Below are 25,675 nucleotides of genomic sequence, written 5' to 3'. Positions count from 1 at the left end.
TGCGTTTCTTACCTGTTGGTACAGTGGTGTGGTTCACCTGGTGATGTCAAATTAAGACCATCAGCATCTTCACAGCATCACACAACATACACATTCAAACGCAATCAAAACCAAATAACTGAAGTTTAATGCAACTAAATACATCTAACAAGTTCACCTTCTCCATGATGACACCACAGCAGCTGAATAATACACCCTTGTTGACTGAGGAGACAACGTGACAGCGGAGAAAGCATCAAAATGGCAGCACTCACGGTTGTGTGTGGTTGTGCGCTGTCACCGGTACTCAGCGCAGGATCCAAAACACCAGAGAGGAACAAGCTTAGCAGCTCTCTCAGCTTAGCAACAAGGGGTAGCAACTAGTCAAGAGCTGTGAGGTAACATGCTGCAGTGACCTCTGATGTAGAGGAAGCAGTGGGGGCGGGATTATGTGAAGCATACTGATGACACTCGCACATGACAGGCTTGCTTCATCATGGACCCTCGCCACATGAGTACAATTGGTAACTTTCAGGCATGGCTGTTACATTGTGATTGAGCGTCTTGGTGTTGGCTGGGTGATGTGAGATAAGCCACTGATTTAAATTAGCAGCACAGGAATTGACAATGTATCTGGATGAAAAAACAATAATGATTGATGATGAGGGAATCATTGTGTGTAATTATTAGCAGCAATATTCGAAAGGCAGAGATGACTCAATCATAGATATAACACTGAGATATCACATACAAACAATTTTGCCTTAAGTTCATGTCATGACCTTCATAGCAAAGAATAATACTGAACTGGGTAGTCTATTAATCTTTTTTTTAATAAATTAATGGTTTATCTGCAACAATTTTGGTCGAATCAATAGTACACATGCCCACATACTGTATATACATCAAAGTTAAAGCACACACACACACACACACACACACAGACTCACTGCTATGTTCAAACCTGATCAACTCATCATTAGACTTGTAGAAAGCCTTCTCTGTGTTATGAATATTGGTTACACTAAGTACTTTTCCCTCTGTGGCTGCACTTGTGAAGGTCAAACTAGCCAGCTCTCATTTGGAGCTGCTCAGCATGACAGAGAGGTAAGCCAGAGCATGCTTTTGTAATATTACATAAAGATGAGGAGGGAGCGCTGCTGACAGCTGTGACGGACTATTAATTATGGTTTCATGAATGTGCGTCTGCGGTGTGTGTTGGGAGAGTTAGGGAGAAAGGGGGGCAACACAGTCACAATGCTCAATCATAGTTATCAAATCCGAAAACTTTGAGCTTTAATGGGGCCATTTTATGGGTGAACTAATTAATTTCCTTGTGGCTGCCTCATTGAAATGAACGCCTGAATTCAGCTGGTGTTGTAGCAGGAGCGTAGGAGCAGTTGACCTTTACCGCTATGGGATTTTCCTTATTACATCTCGTTATTCCGCCTTTGTCCCCGACAAAGATTGCGACATTGAGTTTCGACGGTGTCCGTGAGTAAGACATCCCTCGCTGTCATGTGTTCATCCTTCTCAGCTCCATCCATCTGTAACTTCTTCTCTCACCTTGCCTCTCTCCTTCCCTCTTCCCTCCGGCACAGGGGCCCCAGCGTGAATGAGATGTTGGGTGCATGGTAATTGAGTAGGTATTGATTGGACTGCAGCGTGGCCTACAAGAGGCCAATGAGAGCCGGGGGATCAGAGCAGCACCACTGACTACGTCTCTCATTCCACATTCTGCAGGAAAACAAAAACGCAGTACCGCTAGAGGCATCAGAAAATGAAGGAACATTACATTTTTAAATAACATAAGTACGCCTTGTTCTCCTACATGTATCTGTTATCAGCTCTGACTTAAGGCCCAGGATGAGCTTCCTTCAGCATTGGCTGTATCATTTGACTGACTGGGTGCATCATTGGAGCGGGGCTGACTGTCATATTTCACTGCGATGTCACCACTGGAGACTGAGCTGCCATGTCGGTGTGCCCTGGCCAGAGAGGAACTGATGTGGAAATGTTTGCTCAGGAGGAAGGGGTTATGCCCTGTCAGCATGCCGCCGCTGTGCACATGCTGAACCCTCTTGTTCTTCCCCTCCACTCTACCTGCGATGAAGGCGAGGGTTTAAAAAAAAGTAATGCTGACGACAGGTGAAGAAGAAAGCTAAACTAAGTTAGCCGACTGCTGGCTGTAGCTTCATATTCACCACACAGACATCCCTGCTCTTGACTCCATTGCAGCCATAACATCATTTTTTAGATAATGACGTATGGATTGTGTATGGACGTGTGTGTGTGTGTGTGTGTGTATGTTGTGTTGTGTACAGGCAGCACTGAAGGCAGTCTAGCACATCCAGCCCATGGCCAGCATGTGTGAGCACGGAGCCGCATACACTGCAGTGAGAGCCCTGAGAGGTGAAGCAGGGGGGCGGTGGCTAAGAGGGTTTGCCGGCCAATACCGTGAAAGCACCGGTTACCATGGGAACACATTGATTATTTAACAATTTGCCCTGCACTTGCCAAGGTTCAGTGGGAGTCTTTGTGGCTTTACTGTCCTGAGGGTCTGCAGCCAAGTGAGTGTTGTGTGGTGCAGCGCCACCAGGACATGATCCACATCCACCGTGATGCTGAGAGACAAGAGACAGACACACACAATCTCAACTGACAGAAGAGCAAGATGATAGATTGATGAATAAAAAGCTATTATGAACAGATGGGTGAGTGAGATGAGGGAGTTAGAGAAAGAAAACACTTTAGCAAGTGAATTTTCCTCGCTCCTGGTGGTCATTCGGGACTTGTTGTAATGATCTCATGCTGTGGAAGCAGTCTGGACTCCTTGTCATTGTGTGTTCATCAGATCTTTGTGTCCAGTATGCTCACTTGCTTCCATGTCTCAGCCTACGTGTGTGGGTGGCCATATAGTGCCGAAGCTACTGTAACCCTGAACGCTGCATTGCAGTTGGGCAGAAGCAAATAACAACTCTCTTTGAAAACATCCTTTAATGATTGAATTAAAACAAACTTTTATAGCAATCATATCCAGATTTGGTGTATTGCTGACATATCTGTCAGCCCTCCAGAAAACTTTAAGTACTTTCTCCTTTTTAGTGAAGACTTTCAATCTTTCAAACGCTGCCACTCTAGCCATCTCACAAGCCCACTCTGAGATTGAAGGCACCCCTTCATTCCTCCATCCTCTTAGAACAATCTGTCTGGCTATCATTAAACTAGTTTAGACCCAGCTTCTTACTTTTTTTCTATCCTGCTTAGGATCTCCTAGAACAAATAGTCTTGGGCTGAATGGAACCTGGCTCCCTGCAATCAGACATAGGTTATCATGTATCCCGGTCCAAAATTCTTGGACCTTGTCACACGTCAAACATTACTCCAGGCATTAGTAATAGCTAGCAAGTCTTCTAGCCCCGCCTAACTAATTTGCGGATTGAGATCCAATCACAAGCGGGCAGAATGGAGATAAGAAGAATGCTTATTACCATATGTAAATGCAAAGGCCCGTAGATTGGATGTCATTATCCATATAAATCTAGAGACAGTTCATAATAATAATAATGTATACTTTCACAAGGGGAAATTACAATCTTTTCACTCTGTTGTTATTACACACAGGCCTGAATTACACACAAATGCTCAGTACCTATACATGCACTAAGGAAGAGATGTCAGAGTGAGAGAGCTGCCCATGGAAAGGCGCCCCAAGCAGTTGGGGGTTCGGTGCCTTGCTCAAGAGCACCTTGGTAGTGCCCAGGAGGTGAATTGGCACCTCTCCAGCTACCAGTCCACCACCATACTTAGGTCCATTTGGGGACGTGAACCAACAACCCTCCAGTTCCCAACCCAATTCCCTACTGACTGAGCTACAGAGACTTTGTCCTTTCAATGCAGAGGCATACTGATTAAAATCCCACGCTATTTGGCCATGAACCACCTTTCGTTGTGTTCTCTTTGGTCGTTCCACGATCTTACCACATCAAGTCCTCAGTTTTGAAACTTAAGTCTGACTCGAGTCTCCAGGCTCAAGTCTACAGCTCTGGCACTGTACCCAATCTGCAGCCTTTATAGTGCCTCACCTTCTGAATCTCTTCAAGTTATATGACCCATATTTACCTGCAACACATTGACCGACATTCCCATCTCCTCCTGGGTTGACATCAATCTGTAAGAGGCTGCTTTTGTTTTCACCCCTGTGATCTTCAACCTGCCTCCCACGGTAGGAAAATCCAGATACTGTAAATTTGTGTATGTCCTCTGCCCGTCCTCTGAGGGCCCATTATAGCACAGACGGGGCCTACCTTCAGTATGTGTCATAAAATTCAGCGGTTGTCAAATATTATGGTCTTTAATCAGCTGCCTTCCTCCTCTGGGCAGTTGGTTATTGTAAAGGTAAAAGCAGGTTACCAGCAGTCCCAAGGAGGGAGGGGTAATCCATCCTAATCCGAGTTACCTGAGTAAATTGATAAATGTTAATCAAACTCATGTTGAGATTACTCATGTTGAGATTATCTTCCATTATTCCTTTTTGTTTGCTTGTAATGTGAGATTCAGATCGAGGGATTACGCAGCACTCCCAGGCCAGGATAATACTGCTGTTTTCTACGACTGATGGGTTTATTGTCTTACAGATGGACTTGTAGGTTCAGTGATCCCATTGGGAGGCATCGGTCCACTATGATACTTATGTTAAGCACTGCAGGCTTTATACTGTAACAGGTGTTTTTTGTCACATGTGGCCTCAGTAGTGGATTCAGTAGCTTATTCTGTCAGTCACCAAGGGACAAAAGTAACCAATGTATTCCCCTGTGTTGCCCTCAGGCTGTTCCGTCACTTCTTGCTGTATGTGCTTTGGTTTTATTCACAATAGACTGTCAATAACATGGCTGCTGTGGACTTTGCATTCGTAATACAGATGTTTTACTAAACCCTCTGTTATCAAATGGGGTCTAAGATGAAGGGGGGAAAAAAGAGCAAAGCATTCATGAGAAATGTGCAAACACAAGCACAGACGTGAGCATCTGTTAGCCCATATGCAGATTACAACGGAGGCCTGATTGTGCTGACTGGGGGGGGGGGGGGGGGGGTTAGCCACAGCTGTCCAAAGTCATAGCACATCACCACTGAGAGCGGGTCAAATCTACAACTCCTGTTTATCTGAAGAGCAACCTTCATTACCATGGAACTCACTCAATGAGAAGTGGAGAAATGGAATGACACCTGCACACAGCTTGTGAGGTGATGACTTTGATGAAAGGATCAGATCTTTAGAGTGTGTTTCAAGCTTCTGTCTTCAGGTGCAGCCTCATTGATTGAAAACCCTTCAGTGCCTTTAAAATACTGCGCAAGTTGTGTAATAGATGTTTTAAATAGTGTACATATTTAAAGGCTTAAAGGTGAATTGTTCATGGAACAATTCAAGGTTGGCAATGTGATGGTTACTGTAGGGTTGGGTCATATGATGACACCGTGCGTGAGCAGATTTTGCTATGCTTTATTATGAGCAGGACTGCAATTTGGATTTTTATATGATCAATTTGATGAAAAAGTTTGACTTGTCAGGTGTTTCATTTGCTGTATTTGCCAAAGACAGATGTTCCAATCTTTTTATTTCAACTAAATAACAGTTTCTGAATGGATTTTAAATATACATATATGTATCACAATATAAAATTATAAATACCATGAGGACTGTGTCTAGAGTGCTCATTGTATAGTATATCTAGTGATATATTTTCTGGAAATTCAGTTGAGAATTTTACACCAATAATTACAATAACTGGATGGGATTGAGTACAGGGTGATATCGACAAACTCCTTGTGATTTTTTTTTAAAACAAATACCACTTCATCAATTTATGACTACAAGGACACTTGGAAAGCACAGACCTCCGCCAAGGCCATGTCCTATCTCAGAATGTTAATGAGAGGTAAAAAAAAGAATTTGTGTGTCTGCCCCGTGATGTAATGGGTTCTTCCTTGACTGATGCTACACCCTTCCACTAAGTTTCAATGTTTCCGTAATTCTGCTGACAAACAAACAAACAAACAAACAGAAAACATAACCTCCATGGCGGGGCTAACAATACAACGTGGGGCTCACTAATGGAGCTTTTGAAACACTTTCAAAATAATTTGTAATGTGGATACAATGAAAGTATCAAGTACAATAATTCTTTCTTAATTTTATTAAGATGGAACACTCAAACAATGAAAGCAAATTAAATCAATAAACTGGAAACCAGCCTTAAAGCCCTTTAAGGAATTAAAATACATTACCATAACCAAATCCCAAATAAAGTGAATCTTATTTTACAATATGATATTATGTTGATTTTTGGCCAGCTCTTCATCTGTGTACATCTAATATTGTACTACAGGCTGTCAATCTTTGAGAGATATCACTGCAGGCAGATCCACAATATACAAGCAAATGGTACAATAGCACAGTTAAAAGATAGTCATCATCACATATCACAGACTACTTATGTTATGACTCAAAACATAAGTAGTCTGTGATATGTGATGATTAGAGCTGTAACAATTCCACATTTTTCTGTACAATTAATTGTATATATATAATATAATTTTCTCTTTGAGTCAAATTTAAAAATATTTATTTATGTATTAGTTTTTCAAACAGAGTAAAGTTTTGAATGAATCCCTGGATACATATTTTGCTTTTATCACTGTTATGTGACCGAGATAATGTAATAACACAGTTACACAGCCTATAAAGTAAACCTCTTTATTATCATAAAACATTGTGATTTTACTAAATTAACATACAATTGACAGTAGAACATTTATTCTAATCCAAAAAAAAAATAAAGCACCAATAATCAGTTATATAATTCCAATTTGACATATCTAAACAAAATAAACAATTAACATCAACAGTCATACCCCTTAAGATAGCCTTAGCTAATGTTAGTAATTAATAGCAGTCAAACAAAGAAATTACGATATCGTAAAATTATTGCGATTAGACAATTATTTAATAATGGCAACAGGCCTAGTGATGATTCAGGAAGACGATCACAATCAGCTGCTTGGACGCAGGCAGCATCTGCATATAGTAAGACAGAGCCGGCCGGGGTGGGATTGGGTGAGGTGGGGGAGAGCAGGGGTAAGATAGGCAGCTAGTGATTTTCTCCTCATTGTCGGACCTCAGGAAGTGTAAAGTCCCCATGCAGCGTCGTCAGCATCCCCTCACCCACACAGCTCAATCAAATCAATTCAAAGTAGACAGCCAGGGTGCTGAACTAGAAGATGGCCATCAAGCTGCTTGTAAACCAACCAGTGTCTGTCCCTGCACGCTTCTGCTTCTCTGTTTCCATTCTGGCAGCTTTCCTCAGAGGTCTCAGCGTTTCCGGACGCTCTGCAGGCCTTAAATGGAAAAAGAAACACCAGGTGGCACAATAGAGCTGAGCCTGAAAGTTAATTGAACTGTGTAACTAATATGTAGCACTTGTGGTTGGGTTCAACTGGGTTTTCAAGGCTGATACTGATACTATGCATCAATATTGCCAATAGGCCATCTGAATTTTACATTTGACCCTTTCCATGTGCCCAAAGAAATACATAAAGAGTAATGTGTTTTCCATAAAATAGTATTCATGCTACAGAGGGGAGCATCTAAAATAGCATTTAGGGTCAAGAAAACCCTTAGCTGAAATCCATATATGTTTAATGACTGATTAAATGAGGAAAGATCAGAATATATTTTCTTTAATAATTGATTTCAACCAAAAGTTCCTTCCCGAGGCTATTTTACAGAGGCACCGTTGCTCCTTGACAAGACGATTGTGAATGTGTTTGGTTTAAAGAAATGCCAATTAACCAGATCACGTTTTTCTCCTATCACGGAATGCTGTGTGGACTAGCCAGACCGTCCTCCGCAGCGCTATGGAGGAAGGTCTGGCAATGCGAAACTATCGATTAATCAACTAATCCTTCACATATAAAATAAACCTGACCCACTAAATTATAGAATACAATAAGATAATTTAGACATTACTTCTGTCCCTCTAGTATTCTAGTATTACATGTAGCCTGTCATGTTAACTGAATGGTTACCGAACCATGAAATCATGCGTTTTATATGTGATACTACATGTGTGTGTAATGAAAGTGAAAAGGATGTGTGGGATAAACATATTATCCCCCACGGCTGGAACCAGAAGCCGGTTTATTTTATGAGGTGACCGCAGGACGTCCGGCTGTGGCGGTTAATAAACAGCGGTCTCTCTGCCCCAGTCCTCATTCTCAGTCCTCACACCTTTTCAGCATCCCCACACACAGTCTCATCCCCAAGGAGATTCACCCACTGTTCCCATGGCATCCGTTCATTTTGCTCCCAAGTGATAGTGTGTGTACCGCATTACGTCTGTGTGCTGCCAGCCTCACACACAGAGATAATGTGTATCTCCTCATATTCACAGGCCAACCCTCCCCCCATCATCGTCAACGCAGACTCACTAGATGCAGGCCCTTATGTAAGTATCTGTTCTCTCTCTTTCTCTCTCTCTATCTCTGTACAGTATATATCTCTCTCATTCACACTCCCTCTGTGTCAGCGCATGAGCTTGTGTGTGTGTGTGTGTGTGTGTGTGTGTGTGTGTGTGTGTCGATGAAAAGGCCTCCTCCTGGTAGCAACGTGCTGTTTGCTATGTGGACCAACATCCATTATCCTATTGACCCTGCCTGTTTGTGGTGAATGTGCATTTTGCAGTTAGATTTAGTGTCACAGTGCATATGCATTTTAGAAAGAAAGAGACAGCAAATCAGAAATTGGTGGTGGTATTTTTAGTTAATAAAACAAGCTGGTATTTTTCTGTATATTTTCAGCAATCTTATTCTCCATGGTTCTCTGTGTTCAGTCTGTACATAAGTCTACTCTGTGTAATATTGTAAAGGATTTAGCTGAAATGTTTGCATGCTTCTCTTTTTTTCTTACTATATTTTTTAGAAAGTGACATAATTCAGGCTCAGGGATGTAACTAACCATTATGCTTTTTTATATTGACAGGTAAATGGCAGTGATGGGATGTACAAATATGAAGAGATCATTTTAGAGAGGGTGAGCTTTACCATTTCTTTCCACAATTTACACATTCCTCTTAAATGCATTTTCTGCATGATGGATGAATTTCCCCCCACTAGGTGGTGGTAAGCAGCTCAGTCTTCACTCATTGAGCTTAAAGAACATGAAAACCAAAGACAATTTTTAATTACTGCACATTTATGGGAATTGTATGTGATGCTGTGTGAAACTGAAGTTATAGCTGTTACATCACTGCAGAAGAGTGTCTCAAGTGAGTATGAGCACAGAATAACGCCAGCAAGGCATAGCTTTTTACATAATCCTGATGCACATGTCATCAGCAGACGCCAGAAATGTAAAGTGCTCTCCTGTTCAATTGTTCAGCAGGCACCACTGCACTTGAGCAACGGTTCAGCTTGTAGTAGCAGAGCTATATGTTTCTGCTCTCAATGTTCCACCCACATATAGATGCACCTCCAACCCCACGATAGATGCACACTATATTGCTGCCCCTTCCACTCTAAGTGGCATTTCTGCATGCAGAAAGCTTAAATAAGCTATGCAAAGTCACACTTTAAAAGGTCTGTGGGTGTGGAACATTTGGTGGTAAAGCCCAGCGCACTCCTCACAGCTCCAGAGCAGCACACTGGGAGGCCTCAGCCTCCCTCTGTCCTAATTTGTTGCGACTGTTGCTCATTAATTATAGAAAATAATAAAGTGAGGTCTTTTCTCAGCTGTCTTGTTTGCTGCCTGTCTCTGTGGCCACAGCTGTCAGATGCAGCAGTGTGCCTGGACCCACTGGATCCAAATGGGCCCAGTGTCATTTCAGGGACAGGAAAGATGGGAGGTGGTAGCAAAGAGTGAGAAGATATATATCATGCAATAGAAATGACACTTCTCAGCTCATCTTTACTTTAGATCATAAATCCACTTTTCTGTGGACACAGGGCATTTCTAACACTGATGCCTCTCTGTAGGTTGATGGAATAAGCGTGACATTTTGAATTAAGTGCCCTCTTCTAATGAAATGCATGGCATTATCATTTGTCACATGCAAGGACACAGACACACACACACACACAAAAACACACGTGTCCACGATAATGGACATCGGAAATGCCTGGTGAAATCCCTGGAGTAGTTTGCATCGATCACGTGTTCCTCTGAGATACCAATAAACTTAAGAGCCACATTGCACTGACCCTGAGCACACATTGGGTGCATCACTTACATCTAAGTGTATGTGTGTGTGTGTGTGTGTGTGTGTGTGTGTGTGTGTGTGTCTTGTTGTTTATGGTACCACACTGAAAATGCCAATCATAACCTGTGTGCAGGGGAACTCTGGCTTGGGCTTTAGCATTGCTGGAGGAATAGACAATCCCCACATTCCTGATGATCCGGGGATCTTCATCACAAAGATTATCCCTGGAGGAGCAGCTGCTATGGATGGAAGGCTGGGGTAAGTTCCCCTCCTCACCTGGTCAACCTCCCTCCCTCCCTCCTCACCTCGCGCTTTCCTTCTACTCTTTTCGAGCTCCTGTGCACCCTCTGTCCTCTCTCTAGTCTAAGCTCTCTACTCTCTTCTTTAAATCTCATCACCACTGTGTCCTGCCAGGCAGTGCTGTGTGGGAGGCAGAGTTTGTACAGCCCTCTGCCCCCAGGCTCTCTGTGTTTCCTCAAAGTTATGATTTACTGGAAAACCAAAGTCTGAAACATGGAAGAATTATGATATGAAGTGCATTTTTATTTGCTTTGGAGGCTTTTGATTACATTGGCCATGCTAGAGTCTCTCCCTGCCTTTGTGCAGTGCTGTTATCTGTTGACGGACAGGGCAGTGTGTTTGATATATATATATATATATATATATTCAAACTTTTCCCTCCACAGGGTGAATGACTGCGTGCTGCGTGTGAACGAAGTGGACGTGTCTGAGGTGGTTCACAGTCGGGCGGTGGAAGCCCTGAAGGAGGCGGGGCCGGTAGTGAGGCTGCTGGTCCGACGGAGACAGGCACCACCCGAGACGATTCTGGAGGTCAACCTGCTGAAAGGGCCCAAAGGTCAGGGACACATCCCACTTATCAACCACTAAGATATAAATATATAAGTCAGGGTGCCTGGATAGCTCACCTGGTGGAGCGTGCGCCCCATGTGCAGAGGCCCAGGGCCCTATTTTAACGAGCTAAGCGCACGGCGTGAAGCGCATGGCACATGTGTGTTTAGGGCGTGTCCATATCCACTTTAACTACTCTGACGGCGGAAAAAAACTGTCTGTGCGCCAGGCGCATGGTTCAAAAGGGTAGTACTTCTTGGCTTAATTAATCATAGGTCTGTTTTGGGCATGCAATAAACCAATCAGAGTGTCATCTCCCATTCCCTTTAAATGCCAGGCGCGTTTGTACATTGGCGCATTGCTATTATGATGGCGGATTTTCTGAGCAGGAAGGAGAGAAGAAACTCTGCTTGTGCGTCAAGTGAAAACACGCGAGCAGATCATATCATAATACTATTTCACATTGTAATATTTTTATTTTTAATCTTGCCTAGGCTCGCGATTTTCTCGAGTCTAGGCGCATTTTAATCATGCGCTGTTAAAATAACAATGAACTTGACTTTAGACCAGTTTTTTGTTGGTCAATGGCGCGATAACTTCCCACTGCCTCAAAATAGCAATACGCCAAGAATTCACCTGAACACACCTCCCTGTAAGACCAGCACGAAGTGGGCGCTGGACGGTCTTAAAATAGCAAAGACACTTGCGTCGGGCTTTGCGCTGGGTGCAAGCTAGAGCCCTCAGTCTTCGACGCAGCAGCCGTGGGTTTGGTTCCGACCTGCGGCCCTTTGCTTCATGTCATTCCCCCTCTCTCTCCCCTTTCGTGTCTAGGCTGTCCTATCAAATAAAGGCCTAAAATGCCAATAAAAAATTATCTTTAGAAAAAATGTATCAAAAAATAAATATATAAGTCCATTGTCACGCAAGCTTTTTGAAGATGAAAGCAGTAATACTGAATAACCACAACACAGAGATTAATTGAAGACACATTTGTAGATAGGTACTTTTTCAGAGGAGGCAGCCCCAGGCCCCCAGACATGGAATATATCTAAAGGTGATACACGTATTGACTATCTGACTGTGTTTATTACTCAACCAGGGCTTGGATTCAGCATCGCCGGAGGGATCGGCAACCAACATATCCCAGGAGACAACAGCATCTATATTACCAAGATCATAGAAGGAGGAGCTGCCCAAAAAGATGGACGGCTGCAGACTGGAGACCGCTTGCTAGCTGTACGAACCTCCCTCTGACTCAGTCACATAAATCAAAATAAACCTATTTTAGATCCTCATATATAGGCGAAAAAACTTCAGCTATAATTGTTAGTATTGATCACAAACACTTATTGCTTCAGCTGTACATGTACTGTATGTGATCTATGTAGATGACTGAATGTTTCTGGTTAAGTACACTACATTATCTGGTCGGTTGCCCCATCCTGTCATATTAAGCAAAGCAAGACGACACACATCAGCGTTTATGACTTTGTGCATGATCAATAATCTACTATTTGGTCCATGAGGTGGGACAATAAAAAGGCCCATCAGCTGGGCATAAGAGTAAGAAATATTACATATGTTTAATTTTCTGCATCACTGAGCTTTCATTAATACAAAATGCATTAACAGACATGTTGCTTTACTGATCATTTTCTCGCTGTTAAAATACAAATACCAGTCAACGGTTTTTAAACACTGTATAATATAGGACACTTTGTTATTTTATTGTATTTAAATTATTTTATTACAAATTACTTACATCTGATTAGGCAAATCCTACATCATATATGTTGTAGCTGTAGTCAGCGTACTACATGTTTTAACATGCTGTTTATATGCTTGACCCTTCCAGTCCAGCAGCTTTTACTTAAGCGCTAATTAGAATACGAACAATGAAAAAATAATGGCACCCACTCTTATTATTTACTCACGTTTTTCTGTTTTTTTTTTAACTAATTGCAGCAGCAATTAAAAATTAAAAACTCAGACATCATTGTGGCAGTCAAATGTAAGTTCATTACAGAGAAAAGGCAAAGCTCTTACTCCTCTGAGAAATGTAAAGTGTCTTACAGAGTTATTTGTTGTCTTACATTACAAAAAGGCATCAAATCAAATTCAGAGCACCTTTAGAACCTGTACTGACTGCTTTTGACCTCTGTTAATGCTGCGCAGCACACCAAACTTTCACTCTGCTGTTGAAATGAACTAAAATCTCATAATACCTTCAAGCTATGATTCATTATTGTGTTGGCTGGTGTGATGACTGGTGTGATGCGTGATGTTGTCACAGTGCAACAAAGACACACGGTGTTCAAGTGTTGATACAAGGATTTTTTTTCAACGATCATCACATTCAGGTGAACAACATCGTGCTACAGGACGTGCGTCATGAGGAGGCAGTGGCTGCGCTGAAGAACACCTCTGATATGGTTTACCTCAAGGTGGCCAAGCCAGGACCTGTGCATCTCAACGACATGTACGCCCCTCCAGACTACTCCAGCAGTACGTATCTACCTCTTCTTGTTGTTACTAGTCGTGGTGCAAACACTGTATATATTCATAATCCATAATCAGCTGGCTCCAAAACTAGAACAGGTTTATTTATATAAAATGTTGGACGTAAGATGAAGGGTGATTTATAAGTGTGGGTCCATGTTAGAGCGTTTTGCACAGGGAATCATCTTTTTATCTTTATCAGAGATGTTGAATGTTAGAGTTGGATCACTGTTCTCTCCCCAAAACTGCTATGCCCAGACACCCACATAGTGAATGCTTGCATACACACACACACACACACACACACACACACACACACACACAATTCTACCCACAGCAACAACAAGCGCAGTTCTCTGCCTCCCACTGAGTGTGGACGGTTTCTCACATCCCACCTGCTCATGAGAGCCCACGATCTTGAGCTGCAGCTTCTCAAATTTTCACAGAATAGTGGTTTAGTATTAGAGGGAGCTATTTAGAACTTTGTTTTATGTTTTACAGTAAATGTTTGCAGTTGTAAGGGTTTAAGTGAACCCTTAATGCAGACTTAACCCCACTCTGACACTATAACCTCATGATCAGATGATCTGGATTTGAAACGCTTGTTTAATGCTCTGAATGTCAAGAATGTAAATTCAGGGCAAAGATCTTTTGCGTGCATGCATGCACAATACACCAACTTTTTAGAATATATTTATCCTCTTAGGTGGTAAGAGGGTTGACAGATTGAAAACAAAATCAGGTCTAGATTATTAAAACATCTCTGTTCATACATTAGTCAGTGCTAGTTGCCTATTGTGCAAAGATAAGCACAGACAGAGAACAGAGACAAGAGATGATTTTGTGTGTATAAAAAGCCAAATTCCTAAATGTCATTTTGGTTATTTGAAGGGAAATTATGGTTTCTCATAACCTGGGTCCTATTTTTGTAGTTTTGGCGACCATTCCTGTTGCTTGCATAGTCATTGTCCTCACCAATTTAATTGTGAAGATCTTGGAATGCGGAGATGTTGCTAAAAAGAGGAGTTAGATAAATAAATAAACAGACAGACAGCTACATACGTTTTATACAAACACAGATTGGGCAAACTTATTTGGAAAAGAAGGGAGAAAAAAAAAAGAGAAAAATTATTAAAAAAAATTTTGCAATTTTTTTTTTTAATTTAAAATGATAAGATAAACTGGCTAAATGTTTTTTTACCTTTGTCTTCGTTCTGCAGCGGTTCCTGTTGTGCCTGTGTTGTAATCATTCTTTCTTTCCCCCTACTGGCCTGGCCCTCCCCCCAGCCTTCCCCACCATGGTGGACAACCACGTCAGCCACAACTACATGGGTGCAATGGAACCCAAACCAGTGTACCCACCGCCCCAGGTCACCCCGTCCAGGTACTCGCCAGTTCCCCGCCACATGATGGGGGAGGAAGACTTCACAAGGTAGGTTACAAACTGGTTCCTTCATAAATGACTCTCCTCGCATACATACTGTATGTATATATATATATATACACACATACATACATATCAACTAAAGGCCTTTTTTCTCTTATAGTAGTAAGTGAAGAAACATTGTTGTGGAGCTAAATTGAAAGACAAAATTACAGACTTTGAATATTATTTAAAGTTTTGCATGGGTTTCTCTTTGCGTCCATTTTGTTGGTTTTTAAAGGTGTTGTCATGGTGTGGTTCATTTTGACGATACATGAACGTACAGCAATTTGAATCGCCCTTTATGAAGTGTTTCATGAAGCAAAACAATGCTTTGTTTAAATGTTCAGCTCATCAGGGCCCTGGTGGTGCATACTGTATTATAGCTTGACAGTGTGTGGTGGCTGTGTGCTGACCAAATACTTTGCAGAGAGGCCTCTTGTCACTTGTTGTACTTGTTATGACTGTGTTTTAACCTTTGACCTCCTATCCAAGTACTGGATCAGAAGTAGCATTCATAGAGGCTTGATTGGAGTGCCCCACAAGGCCTTGAGTCATCTTAACCCACAGCTCGAGGGAAAAGGCTGTATTCTCCGTGTGTGTGTGTGTGTGTGTGTGTGTGTGTGTGTGTGTGTGTGTGTGTGTGTGTGTGTGTGAGAGAGAGAGACTGCATGCAGGCGTTTATGCGTGTCTGTGTGCTATGGAGTGAATGTGGACGAGTGTTTGTTATGTGGCCCTGTAATGTCCTACAAGCTGTCTACATGACTTGTATGTGCATTTGTCGCATCTTTGTTGGTATGTGTGCTTTATATGTGTCCTACACTTGTCCCGTTCACTGTGATTCCTGTACCCCACAGCAGAGCTGAACCTATTTACAGTGTCATCCACAAACCTGGGGACATCAAGGTGCCCCAGGCCCTCTACAGAGGCTTCTGTCCTTCCTCTGCTCCCTTGTGCCAAGGTCCACTCCCCTTCTCTGGCAGGTACTAACCTAGTCCATCACGCCTTGCTTAGCTAACCCTCCTCTGTATAGCTTAGCATCTGGATCTGGCATCAGACAGGAGTAGGGCCAAAGCAGCACTACTGCCTCAACAGTAGTATGCTGCGCCACATTTGTGCACAAATTATACAAGCAGACGAAATAGACTGAGAGGAGAAAGATGGCAACAAACTTCTTTTAGCGTTCTGTCTCTATGTTTGCATGTAAATGTTTCCTCACCTCATGTCTTTACTGCTTTGTATGCTGTTACTTGTTACTAAGTATGTTGCTGCTTTTTATGTTTGTATGACATGTTTGACTCATATCACACTCACAGGAATTGTACTAAAAAACTAAATACTATAAAAGCAAATTGACTGTACATCTGAAATGTTTTAAAAGAAATTAGTTTAAAAAAAAAAAGAATTAGCTCATTATTTCTTGCCCTTTGTATATTTGTTTTGATTTTTTCCCCTCTCTTTTTCATAATTTCAAAGGCCTTGCCCATATTAATTATTTGTTCATCAATTTTCGAATTAATCTGCTCACATCTATGAATCTAAAACAATAGGGCCCTGTTTATCGCAGTTTAAAATGGAGTCGTACCTGCTCTTCACAAACACATCTCCACGGGAGCGCAGCCGAAAGGGCTTCACGCTCCCACAAGCTGCTCAATTCCATCTGTCAGGAGGCATCGACAAAACTAAGCCTCTATCTCGGGCCAAGCTACTTTCACTGGTGGTTACTGCTAAGGACAATTAAATACATGATATTTATGGCAATGTGTTTGGCATTACCAAATGTGCAAAAGGCCTCCTGTTTGTTGATTTAGTTTAACGTTTTTTGTTTCTTTTATTTATTACATTTTACCCACAGTCTTGGCCATCGTGCTTCACCTCATAGATGAATGCCCCGGTGTTTCTGTGTGTGAACCATTGCTTTTATGTAATGTGTTTGTGTTGAACGTAGCTTATATTGTGTGCCATAAATGTCATATATTGTTGCCAGTATGTGTTTTCCTGGGTGTGTGTGTGTGTGTTTGTGCTGTATGTGTGTGTGAGAAAGAGAGAGAGAGAGAGAGAGAGAGAGAGAGAGAGAGAGAAAGACAGAAATATGGAGTTGCTGTTTGGCTGGAACTAAAGGCAGGTTGTTGTGTTAAGAAACACCCTGAAGGACAGCACAGGAGGATGGGGGGGGCTGACTGGAGCCACCCAGCACAAATATTCTGCTTTGCAGCGTTGGAATGTTTTGCCTGCTGCTCTAAGTATGTAAATAAAAACACCAAGCCTGGCTGTTACCATAAATGTAATGGGGGAGTAAGAGCCTGATGATCCAGTACGGGCCTGCGGACCAGTAGCAGCAGACAGTCCTGCAGCTGTCATGATTCATCTGCACACTGGGAAAACCAGGCCGTGCACTCAGGTCTTACCCCTCTCATCACCAATGCTGCCAGCACCAATCACACACACATACTGTACACGGAGACATTTGCTCCTAATGTGCTGACACACATGGTGCACACACGCAGATACACATGCTTTAAGTGCAATGCACAATTATGACACGGACACATACAGTACATTCGTACAGACAAGACAACTCGTAAATCAGCGCTGCAAATGAGAACGGCCTACATACTGTGACTATGTGTGCACCTGTTTGCCCCTAGTGGGTTTGTGTGTCATGACCGCTGCATATTTCAGAAAACAGTGTCTCGGAGGACATCGTGGCCGACAACCAACTTGATCCCAATCACAGCAGATGAGCATCCAGCTCCATCACACTGACAGGCAGGTAGCAGACACCTCCCTCTAGCCCCAGCAGCTTCCTCATTGGCTCAAACCGGGAGGGGTTATTTTAGATGGATGCTGTAGTAAGCACAGGCTTCCACAGAAGTGGAGCAGGCTGGTTGCGAGGATTGAGTCAGAGCTTGTATCCGCCCTCTGCCCATCTGCACATCCCCCTCAGTGGTGTCATCACAGACACCTCCTCCCCCTTCTCCATCTGATATTACCCCCTTCTTGTGGAGTCAGTGCTGTACATCCTTGTCTCTGTTCACATTGGACTCGATAAGAGATAAAACCTCTGTGTTGAAATATGCACGTTTGGTGTAATATACTTGTGTGCAGTGGTGACAGTCAGTGACGGACTGGAATAAAAAAACGGCACCGGCATTTGCAACACACCGGCCCTATTTTTGTCAATAACCTAGCTTGGAAATTAGTAACTCTGCCTTCCGAGTGAATATTACCACGCACCTCGCCGCAGTACAATCTTGAATATTTGTGGCTGTGTGCATAAATTAACTTCTCAAAATTAACCAAAGACAAATTATCAGTAGTGGCCCATAGGGGTCCATAGGGGGGCGGCCCTTCTGGCATTTGCCCAAATTCCAGAATGCCAGTCCGTCACTGGTGACAGTAGTGTGCACTATCACTAAACAAGCAGCTCCCCTCTGCTGGTCATATTAGATATACACAACAATGCTTCTAGTAAAGTGTCTCATTCACACACACAAACACAAAACCTTTTGACTGGTCAGCGCAAGAATTCAGAAATCAATAACGACAAAGGCTTTTACCTTTATTAAGCGTTTTTAAAAGCTGTAGAAACACAAAGGGGAGTTTGAAATAGAATAAATTACATCAGATTCAGCTTCTGCAATGTTATTCTTAGTCACAGTGAGAGGCATAAAATATCTTAAACTGTCTATCACCTTAGCAGTGAATAGATTTTTCCCTATGTCAAGTGAGACGAAAATAGCAGGCCGTGGAGAAGAGGCAGCCACAGAAAATCTATTGGTGAAATTTAAGCAGTGAAAAGAAAGACAGAGACAAAGCAGCTTTTTAATTTAATCAGTGTACGCCTCTATACATAAGCTGATGTGATCCATTCGGGGGAAAAGGGAGAGAGAAAGTTCTGCGAGAGGTAGTGTCTGTCTGTGGAAAATGGCGTCCATCTGCAGTGTCCACCATTAATCAGCCAAGCAGAGCCAATTACTGGGCTGAGTACAGGGCAGCATGACCCGCTGAACCCCACAGCCCAGATATCCATTCACAGCTTTAGGATAGAGCTGCGACCGCCTCAGCCAAAACCCAGAAGCAGACAGGGAAAATATAGCGGTGGGAGGGGGGGAGCTTTTAAATTAGAGAAAAGAGTCACAGGAGAGCAGAAAGAAAAGCTTTTTACCGCTCAGTAACTGTTTACATTCCAGGCATGGATGAAAAGGCAAAGGGGGAAGGGAGGGCAGGCAGGTCTTGTGATAGGGAGGGAGGAGGACTTTATCCCTCCATTTAAAACTGTAGGAATTTACTCCCATTTTCCACTGAAATAGCCAGGCGATTCACATCCTACGGACAAACAGTGCATGCAGAAACACACACATGCATAGTGCTCCTATAAGTTAATAAAAAAAGATCCCGGCCTCACGTGTCCAAATATTCCACAGTAGTCTACACATTATTTTCCTGTGAGGAAATCTAGCTTCCAGCGTGCAGCCAGGTCACAGAAGATGGGGGCGTTCAATCAAAGGCCCGAAAGTCAGTTCATGAGCTCCTCAGTTTGTTTACACTCTGACAAATTAGCAAGGAGCTTCTGGGAATCTGCCTATTCTCCCGAGGGCCAGAACTGAAAGACAGGAATGCTGGTGTGCTGTATTGAAGAGGGGGCTGGAACCAAAGCAGCATCAGAGCAGAGACGAGGGGACAGCGCGGTGTGAAAGGGGATCAAACTTGGATAACCTCCAGTTCGACACATCCGCCGAGTCCTAATGCACTTGATGTAATGCAGTCCTGGTTATTCCAGATGTGAGTAAAGGGTGATTTTTGCCTCCTTGCTTTGAATTGAACAAAGATGATTTGCGTGGGAGCGTTAGGGTTAAGTGTTAAGTCTTGCTTTGCTGGTGATGATGGGGAGAGAGCGTTTGTGACAGCCCAAAGAGGAGCTGCTTCTCATCACAGCACACAAGGATGAGATAGGGAAAACCAGGCCCCAAACACAGAAGCTTCTAAAATTGTAGCCCCTCTTTTGAAGGGCCAGACAGGAAGAAGGGTCGAGGAGTAAGAGCGATGTGCCATAGCCACCATGTTCACAGTCAACATCTCATCTTCCATGTCGCTGATGAGGAGCCTGCCTGAACGCACTGTTAGGAAATGCTCTTTCAGAAGCAAGCACCATTTCCGGATCCTAAGGTAACCATGGAGATCTGTGCCTCGTCGAGATGGGATGAAAAGCTCAAGATGGGAAGCAATGTTATTTTAAGCTTGACTTGTTTGAAGGCAAGTCCGTTGTTTTAGCATATTTAAAGGCATTTGCCACTTGTCAATTGTTTTATTTTACCATTTTATCTCTGGTACGGAAAGATCTAAACTGCTTTAGAAAAAAGAAAGAATGTGTTAAGCTTTGTCAGTACAATGAATACACTTTAACAGTCTGGTTAAACTTCCAGAAGTTTAACTATTTAGGACATTCCGATGCTATTAATTTCTGTTAGTGGAGTAATCAACGCTTTTTCCAGTCAGTCATGGGTATGATTCTGAAAGTCTGGAATGCTGCCTCTGCTGCCATTGATGGGAAAATGGTCTTAACAGCAAGTCAGAGCGCAGCCATTAGGGATTGAGTAAGAATTGTTCCTGTAGACCGCAGGCTGAGTACTGCGAGAGAAGACCACTAATGGGAACCATGCAGTGTTTTCTGTTCAGAGTGGAAACTGTGTGCGTCTCTGTGTGTGCGTATGCCTACGTAAGTTTGTGCATATTTGATTATGTGTGCATTTGTATATAAAGTATGTGTGCAAGTGTTACTGTATGTGTGTGTGTGTGTGTGTGTGTGTGTGTGTGTGTGTGTGTGTGTGTGTGTGTGTGTGTGTGTAGAGGCCAACGCTGGGCTTCCTAGGGTATATGTGTGTGTGTGTGTGTATGTATATAATTGTGTGTGTGTGTGTGTGTGTGTGTGTGTGTGTGTGTGTGTGTGTGTGTGTGTGTGTGTGTGTGTGAGGCTAACGCTGGGCTTCCTAGTGTGTGTGTGTGTGTGTGTGTGTGTGTGTGTGTTGTGTGTGTGTGTGGGTAGAGGCTAACGCTGGGCTTCCTAGGGTATGTGTGTGTGTGTGTGTGTGTGTGTGTGTGTGTATGTATATAATTGTGTGTGTGTGTGTGTGTGTGTGTGTGTGTGTGTGTGTGTGTGTGTGTGTGTGTGTGCACTCGTGTGTAGAAGTGTATATAATTGTGTGTGTGTGTGTGTGTGTGTGTGTGTGTGAGGCTAACGCTGGGCTTCCTAGTGTGTGTGTGTGTGTGTGTGTGTGTGTGTGTGTGGGTGAGAGGCCAACGCTGGGCTTCCTAGGGTATGTGTGTGTGTGTGTGTGTGTGTGTGTGTGTGTATGTATATAATTGTGTGTGTGTGTGTGTGTGTGTGTGTGTGTGTGCGCGTGCGTGTGTGTGTGTGTGTGTGCGTGTGAAGTGTGTTCTCAGAGGGCTTTTGCTGGACCATAGCAGCGGTTTGGCCTCTCTAGCATCTTAAAACCGAGGCAGTCTGAATAGCCTGCTGAAGGATGAGTCATAGTGGCTAACGCTAAAGCAGAGTGGGTGTGTCGAGCAGTGGGTGGCTCATTGTGTCTGCGTACATTAATATGAGTGGGTGTTTAAATGTGTACACATGTGTACATTTCCATGAGATTTCCATGCAAAGCAGGAAGTTCTATAGCCAGCAGATAATATGCATTTGGATCTAGTTGTTTTGCTGCTTGTTTTATTGCCTTCATTGTATCTAAACAATAAACTATTTGCAGTGTTATCAGTGTAATCCACATTATCTTTTTAAGCAATGTGATTAGTACATGATTACTACATGTTTAATCATTGTGTTCTCCTGGTGAGTGGTCCTGTAGATAAATCATTTAAATGTTCTATTTAAAGCAATCACTTTCAAATATATACAGAGTGTATCTACAAAAAGATCCGCAGGCCTGCAGCTTGCAGCACTTAACATTGTGGGATCATACACACTAGATGATGGCTGTTGTTTGAAGCCTCTGTGTACCCCTCTGTTTATGCTGTTTCTATTTCAGTTGTGGTCCTATATCTCTCTCTGCCCTTCACCCTGACACTGTCACTGTGTTTGGCAGGGAGCCAAGGAAGGTGTTGCTGCACAAGGGCTCCACAGGCCTGGGCTTCAACATTGTTGGTGGGGAGGATGGAGAAGGCATCTTCGTCTCCTTCATCCTGGCAGGAGGGCCGGCTGACCTGAGCGGTGAACTGAGGAGGGGAGACCGGATTCTCTCGGTCAGTATCTCAACCTCAAGCTTTCTGTTTGGACACATCAAGAACTGTACTGCTTTGAGGCAGTTCAGCCAACTCCCGTTGTCACAATAATGATGATAGAATTAGTGCTGTCAGTTAAACGCGTTATTTTTTTAAAGATAATTTTTTGGGGGCTTTTCCCTTTATTTGAAAGTGGATAGATATGAAAGGGGGAGAGAGATGGGGGATGACACGCAGCAAAGGGCAGCAGGTTGGATTCGAACGCTGCGCCGCTGCAGGACTCGAATGCTCTTACTGGGCGAGCTAGAGGCTGCCCCAGTTAAAGCGTTATTAGCGCCGTTAACGAAAAAATTTTATCGCAAGATTTACGTTCTTTTTGGCCTAGCAACCTTTGTAGTTTTTTTCACATGCTGTTGCAACAACTAGTAACGTTAGAAAAACTACAACACCACACCAGATCTAGCTAGACCGCAAACAAAACAACAGGCACGCCGCACACACTTGTTTGGGCTTGCGAGCCGGCCAAAGAGTAGTAGGCTAACGTTACGTTTTGAGTGGATGGCGAGTGCGAGATGCCGAAATGGATGCCAATAAGATTCTGAATGGAAAGTTTACTTTTAAAAAGTTGCCAAATGGTTCCATTGACAAGACCAAAGTGATCTGTGTGTTTTGTCGTTGTGAACTGAGCTATCATCGCAGCACGTCCAGTCTGAAATACCACTTGATGGCCAAGCACACAGCTGATGCCAATTCTCCGCCCCCTCGTCAAAGTCAGGCGACAAAAGCACAAAGCAAGCCGATCCACTTTTCCATGTTGATAAGAGCATTAAAATGAGAAAAAATAATGGGACAAAAAGAAATCAAGGGACATTTAGAATAGATAAAAATGTGCGATTAATTGCGATTAATTGAGAGTTAATTATGACATTAATGCGATTAATCGTTTGACAGCACTAGATAGAATTAAAGGTGGCCTACTGTTTAGAAAGCCAGCAAACATCTGCCCTGCTGAAATATCCTTGAGCAAGACATTCAATTCATAACAACTCTGAAGGAGCTTAGTTGTGCTCTGCCAGACAAGAGAATTTTGTGAATCAATAAGGTATCCAATTAATAACATATTTAAATCCCTTGACGTTCACTCTTAACCTTTTTCAGAACCCAGTTTTGCTCTAAATATATGCATGCTGTATTTCACTGCTGCTTGCTTCCAGCTAAACTTGTTTCCTCTACAGATCTCACAATTAGACAAGCACCACACCTTTAAGGATCTAATCTGGGTTTTCTTGCTGAAATATTTGTTGTGTGCCTGGTTTGTTGCAGGTGAATGGAGTGAACCTAAGGAATGCCACACATGAGCAGGCAGCTGCAGCGCTGAAGAGAGCTGGACAGACTGTCACCATCATAGCTCAGTACAGGCCTGAAGGTGAGGCCATACTTTCTCATATCACACATGAACACTTTATATTATATAAATATAAAATGTGCCAAAATGGGTCTTGAACTCTCAGTTTTGATGGGCTGTACTGGAAAGAGTCACCATCAAACAACCAGTATATAGCCGGTTACAGATTGTTTTGCTATTCGGCCCCACTGATCTCCACCTATCGCCGTCTGTGCAATGTTGCCTCCAAGTTCCAACTTGTACTTATATGCTCAAATAATACTTAATTTATTTTAGTTTGTGGTTATTGTATTAAACACAATTTTATTATAATGTGAGCACAATATAAACTAAAATGAATTAAAACTTGGTTTTGAACTAGCAAATGACTGCTACTAATGGATGTTTTATATAACTCATTCTGTTTCTATGGGAAAGGCACTGTCAAATTGCATTGTGAGAAACGTAGGATCCAGTATTTTTGACGCTTACACTAGGCAATAAAAGTCAGGATATCTCGGCTTCTGCTGCTTTGATTTAAGCCATTTACCCTGATTTTTCTTTTCTTTTTTAAAACCACCACTTGATGAGGTCTTTCCACATAAATATGAGTTCCCCCAGCCTGCCTATGGTCCCCCAGTGGCTAGAAATGGCGATAGATGTAAACTGAGCCCTGGGTATCCTGCTCCACCTTTGAGAAAAAGTAAACTCAGATGGGTAGATCTGGAATCTCCCCCTTATGTTGTCATAAGGAGCAAGGTTACCTCCCTTTTCTCTGCTTTGCCCACCCAGAGCATTTGGCCCACCCATGAGAAAGAGAGAGACATCATGACTTGCAAACAAGGGAAGCATGGTTGGTCAAGGCCACACCCCCACCCTCCACCTTGCCCCCCTCTCTCCTCCTCAATAGCATTTAAAGCTCCAGACACAGAAATGGCACATACTAAGGAAAGCTCATTGTGGGACTGGCTCTAGTGGCTGTAATTCTGCACCAAGGCTGAATTTCGGGAAAGAGACTTCCGATACAGTATTAGGGGACCACTAAGGCCTATATAAAAGCCTCCAAAGAGCAGCATGTCATGGGACCTTTAAGAAAGTACAGCACTATATCACAGGAATACCCCTTTAACGTTGCTATGAAACATCAGATCCACCTGGTTTGGCGATGGAGGCATGCGCGATTAGCTCTGGCTGTAAATGAGGCCAGCGCTCCTGCTGTAGGAGGAAGTATTCAGGTTCAGGGGCGGCCCTGGTGTTAGCAGGCTCAAGTGTTGAGCCAACTGCAAGGCGGGCAAACGAGCCGCTGTTGTTCTTCCTGTTCAAACTCCGAGCCCGCTGTTCGTGGACACAAACCCGGACAGCGATGGAAAGAGGACACTAAGCGGATATCGCGAGCTACGACACCAGAGGAAAGTTTAAAAGAGAATTTAAACTGACAGTGGAAAACGGAAAACAAGTTCCAACTTTTATCTGTCTACCAGCCTGTGCGGATGGGGGATGGGCTCGACTACAACAGCAGCAGCAGCAGAAGCCGCATGAACTCCCGAATGACTTGATGTAGAAACCGGCGAAATAAAAGCCACAGTTTCACTTGATTGAGGTGAGAAAAGGAACAAACATCAGAAATATTGACACTTTGAAACAGGAACAAATTGTCTGAGGTAACAGGTTTATTTTTACTGCTACTGTACCGAGTTTGACGTTAGTTTGTTGCTCTTCCTAGCTGAAACCTGTAGTTTTTACTCCTGTAACGTTATACAAAGTGAGTGTACGGCCCGCTTATGTCTGAGACACTAGCTAAAAGCAAGAGCTGTGGCAACACGGGCTTCAAAATCTTTTAATAAACCTTGAAATGAAAACGTTACCGCGGGAGATATGCGATATAGCCTCACCCCTACTGTACTTAAATACAACCACTTCTATGGGGAATTCCTGCCATTACCTGTTAGTTTTATGACTTGTTTTTTTTTTCTCACTTGTGGCCAGTTGAAGTAGCGTTATGTTGTAATTTATATGCAGAATAATTTATTAAGGTGCTTTAAACAGTTGCTTTAC

The 25,675-nt window shown here is 43.0% G+C and overlaps 1 protein-coding gene across 10 annotated transcripts in view; it reads left to right on the top strand.

The window, feature by feature from the left end:
• The window catches only part of dlg3 (discs, large homolog 3 (Drosophila)), an 86,001-nt gene that overhangs the window by 42,623 nt on the left and 17,703 nt on the right, over positions 1 to 25,675 (top strand). For 5 of the 10 annotated variants that reach the window (XM_039812850.1, XM_039812854.1, XM_039812848.1 and 2 more), the window contains 9 exons: positions 8,430 to 8,483; positions 9,017 to 9,067; positions 10,366 to 10,490; positions 10,919 to 11,088; positions 12,181 to 12,317; positions 13,442 to 13,586; positions 14,850 to 15,012; positions 22,101 to 22,257; positions 23,560 to 23,662. In XM_039812850.1, the coding sequence (XP_039668784.1) occupies positions 8,430 to 8,483; positions 9,017 to 9,067; positions 10,366 to 10,490; positions 10,919 to 11,088; positions 12,181 to 12,317; positions 13,442 to 13,586; positions 14,850 to 15,012; positions 22,101 to 22,257; positions 23,560 to 23,662 (1,105 nt within the window). Of the gene's footprint in view, positions 1 to 8,429; positions 8,484 to 9,016; positions 9,068 to 10,365; positions 10,491 to 10,918; positions 11,089 to 12,180; positions 12,318 to 13,441; positions 13,587 to 14,849; positions 15,013 to 15,860; positions 15,987 to 19,976; positions 20,173 to 22,100; positions 22,258 to 23,559; positions 23,663 to 24,850; positions 25,221 to 25,675 lie in introns of those variants that run through there. The other 5 variants (XM_039812851.1, XM_039812855.1, XM_039812858.1 and 2 more) reach the window with 4 other exon arrangements.

Source organism: Perca fluviatilis, chromosome 10 (assembly GCF_010015445.1).
Source record: "Perca fluviatilis chromosome 10, GENO_Pfluv_1.0, whole genome shotgun sequence".
Taxonomy (NCBI): domain Eukaryota; kingdom Metazoa; phylum Chordata; class Actinopteri; order Perciformes; family Percidae; genus Perca; species Perca fluviatilis.
Note: the sequence above shows the minus strand (reverse complement) of the source record. Positions and strands in the feature narration are given on the sequence as shown.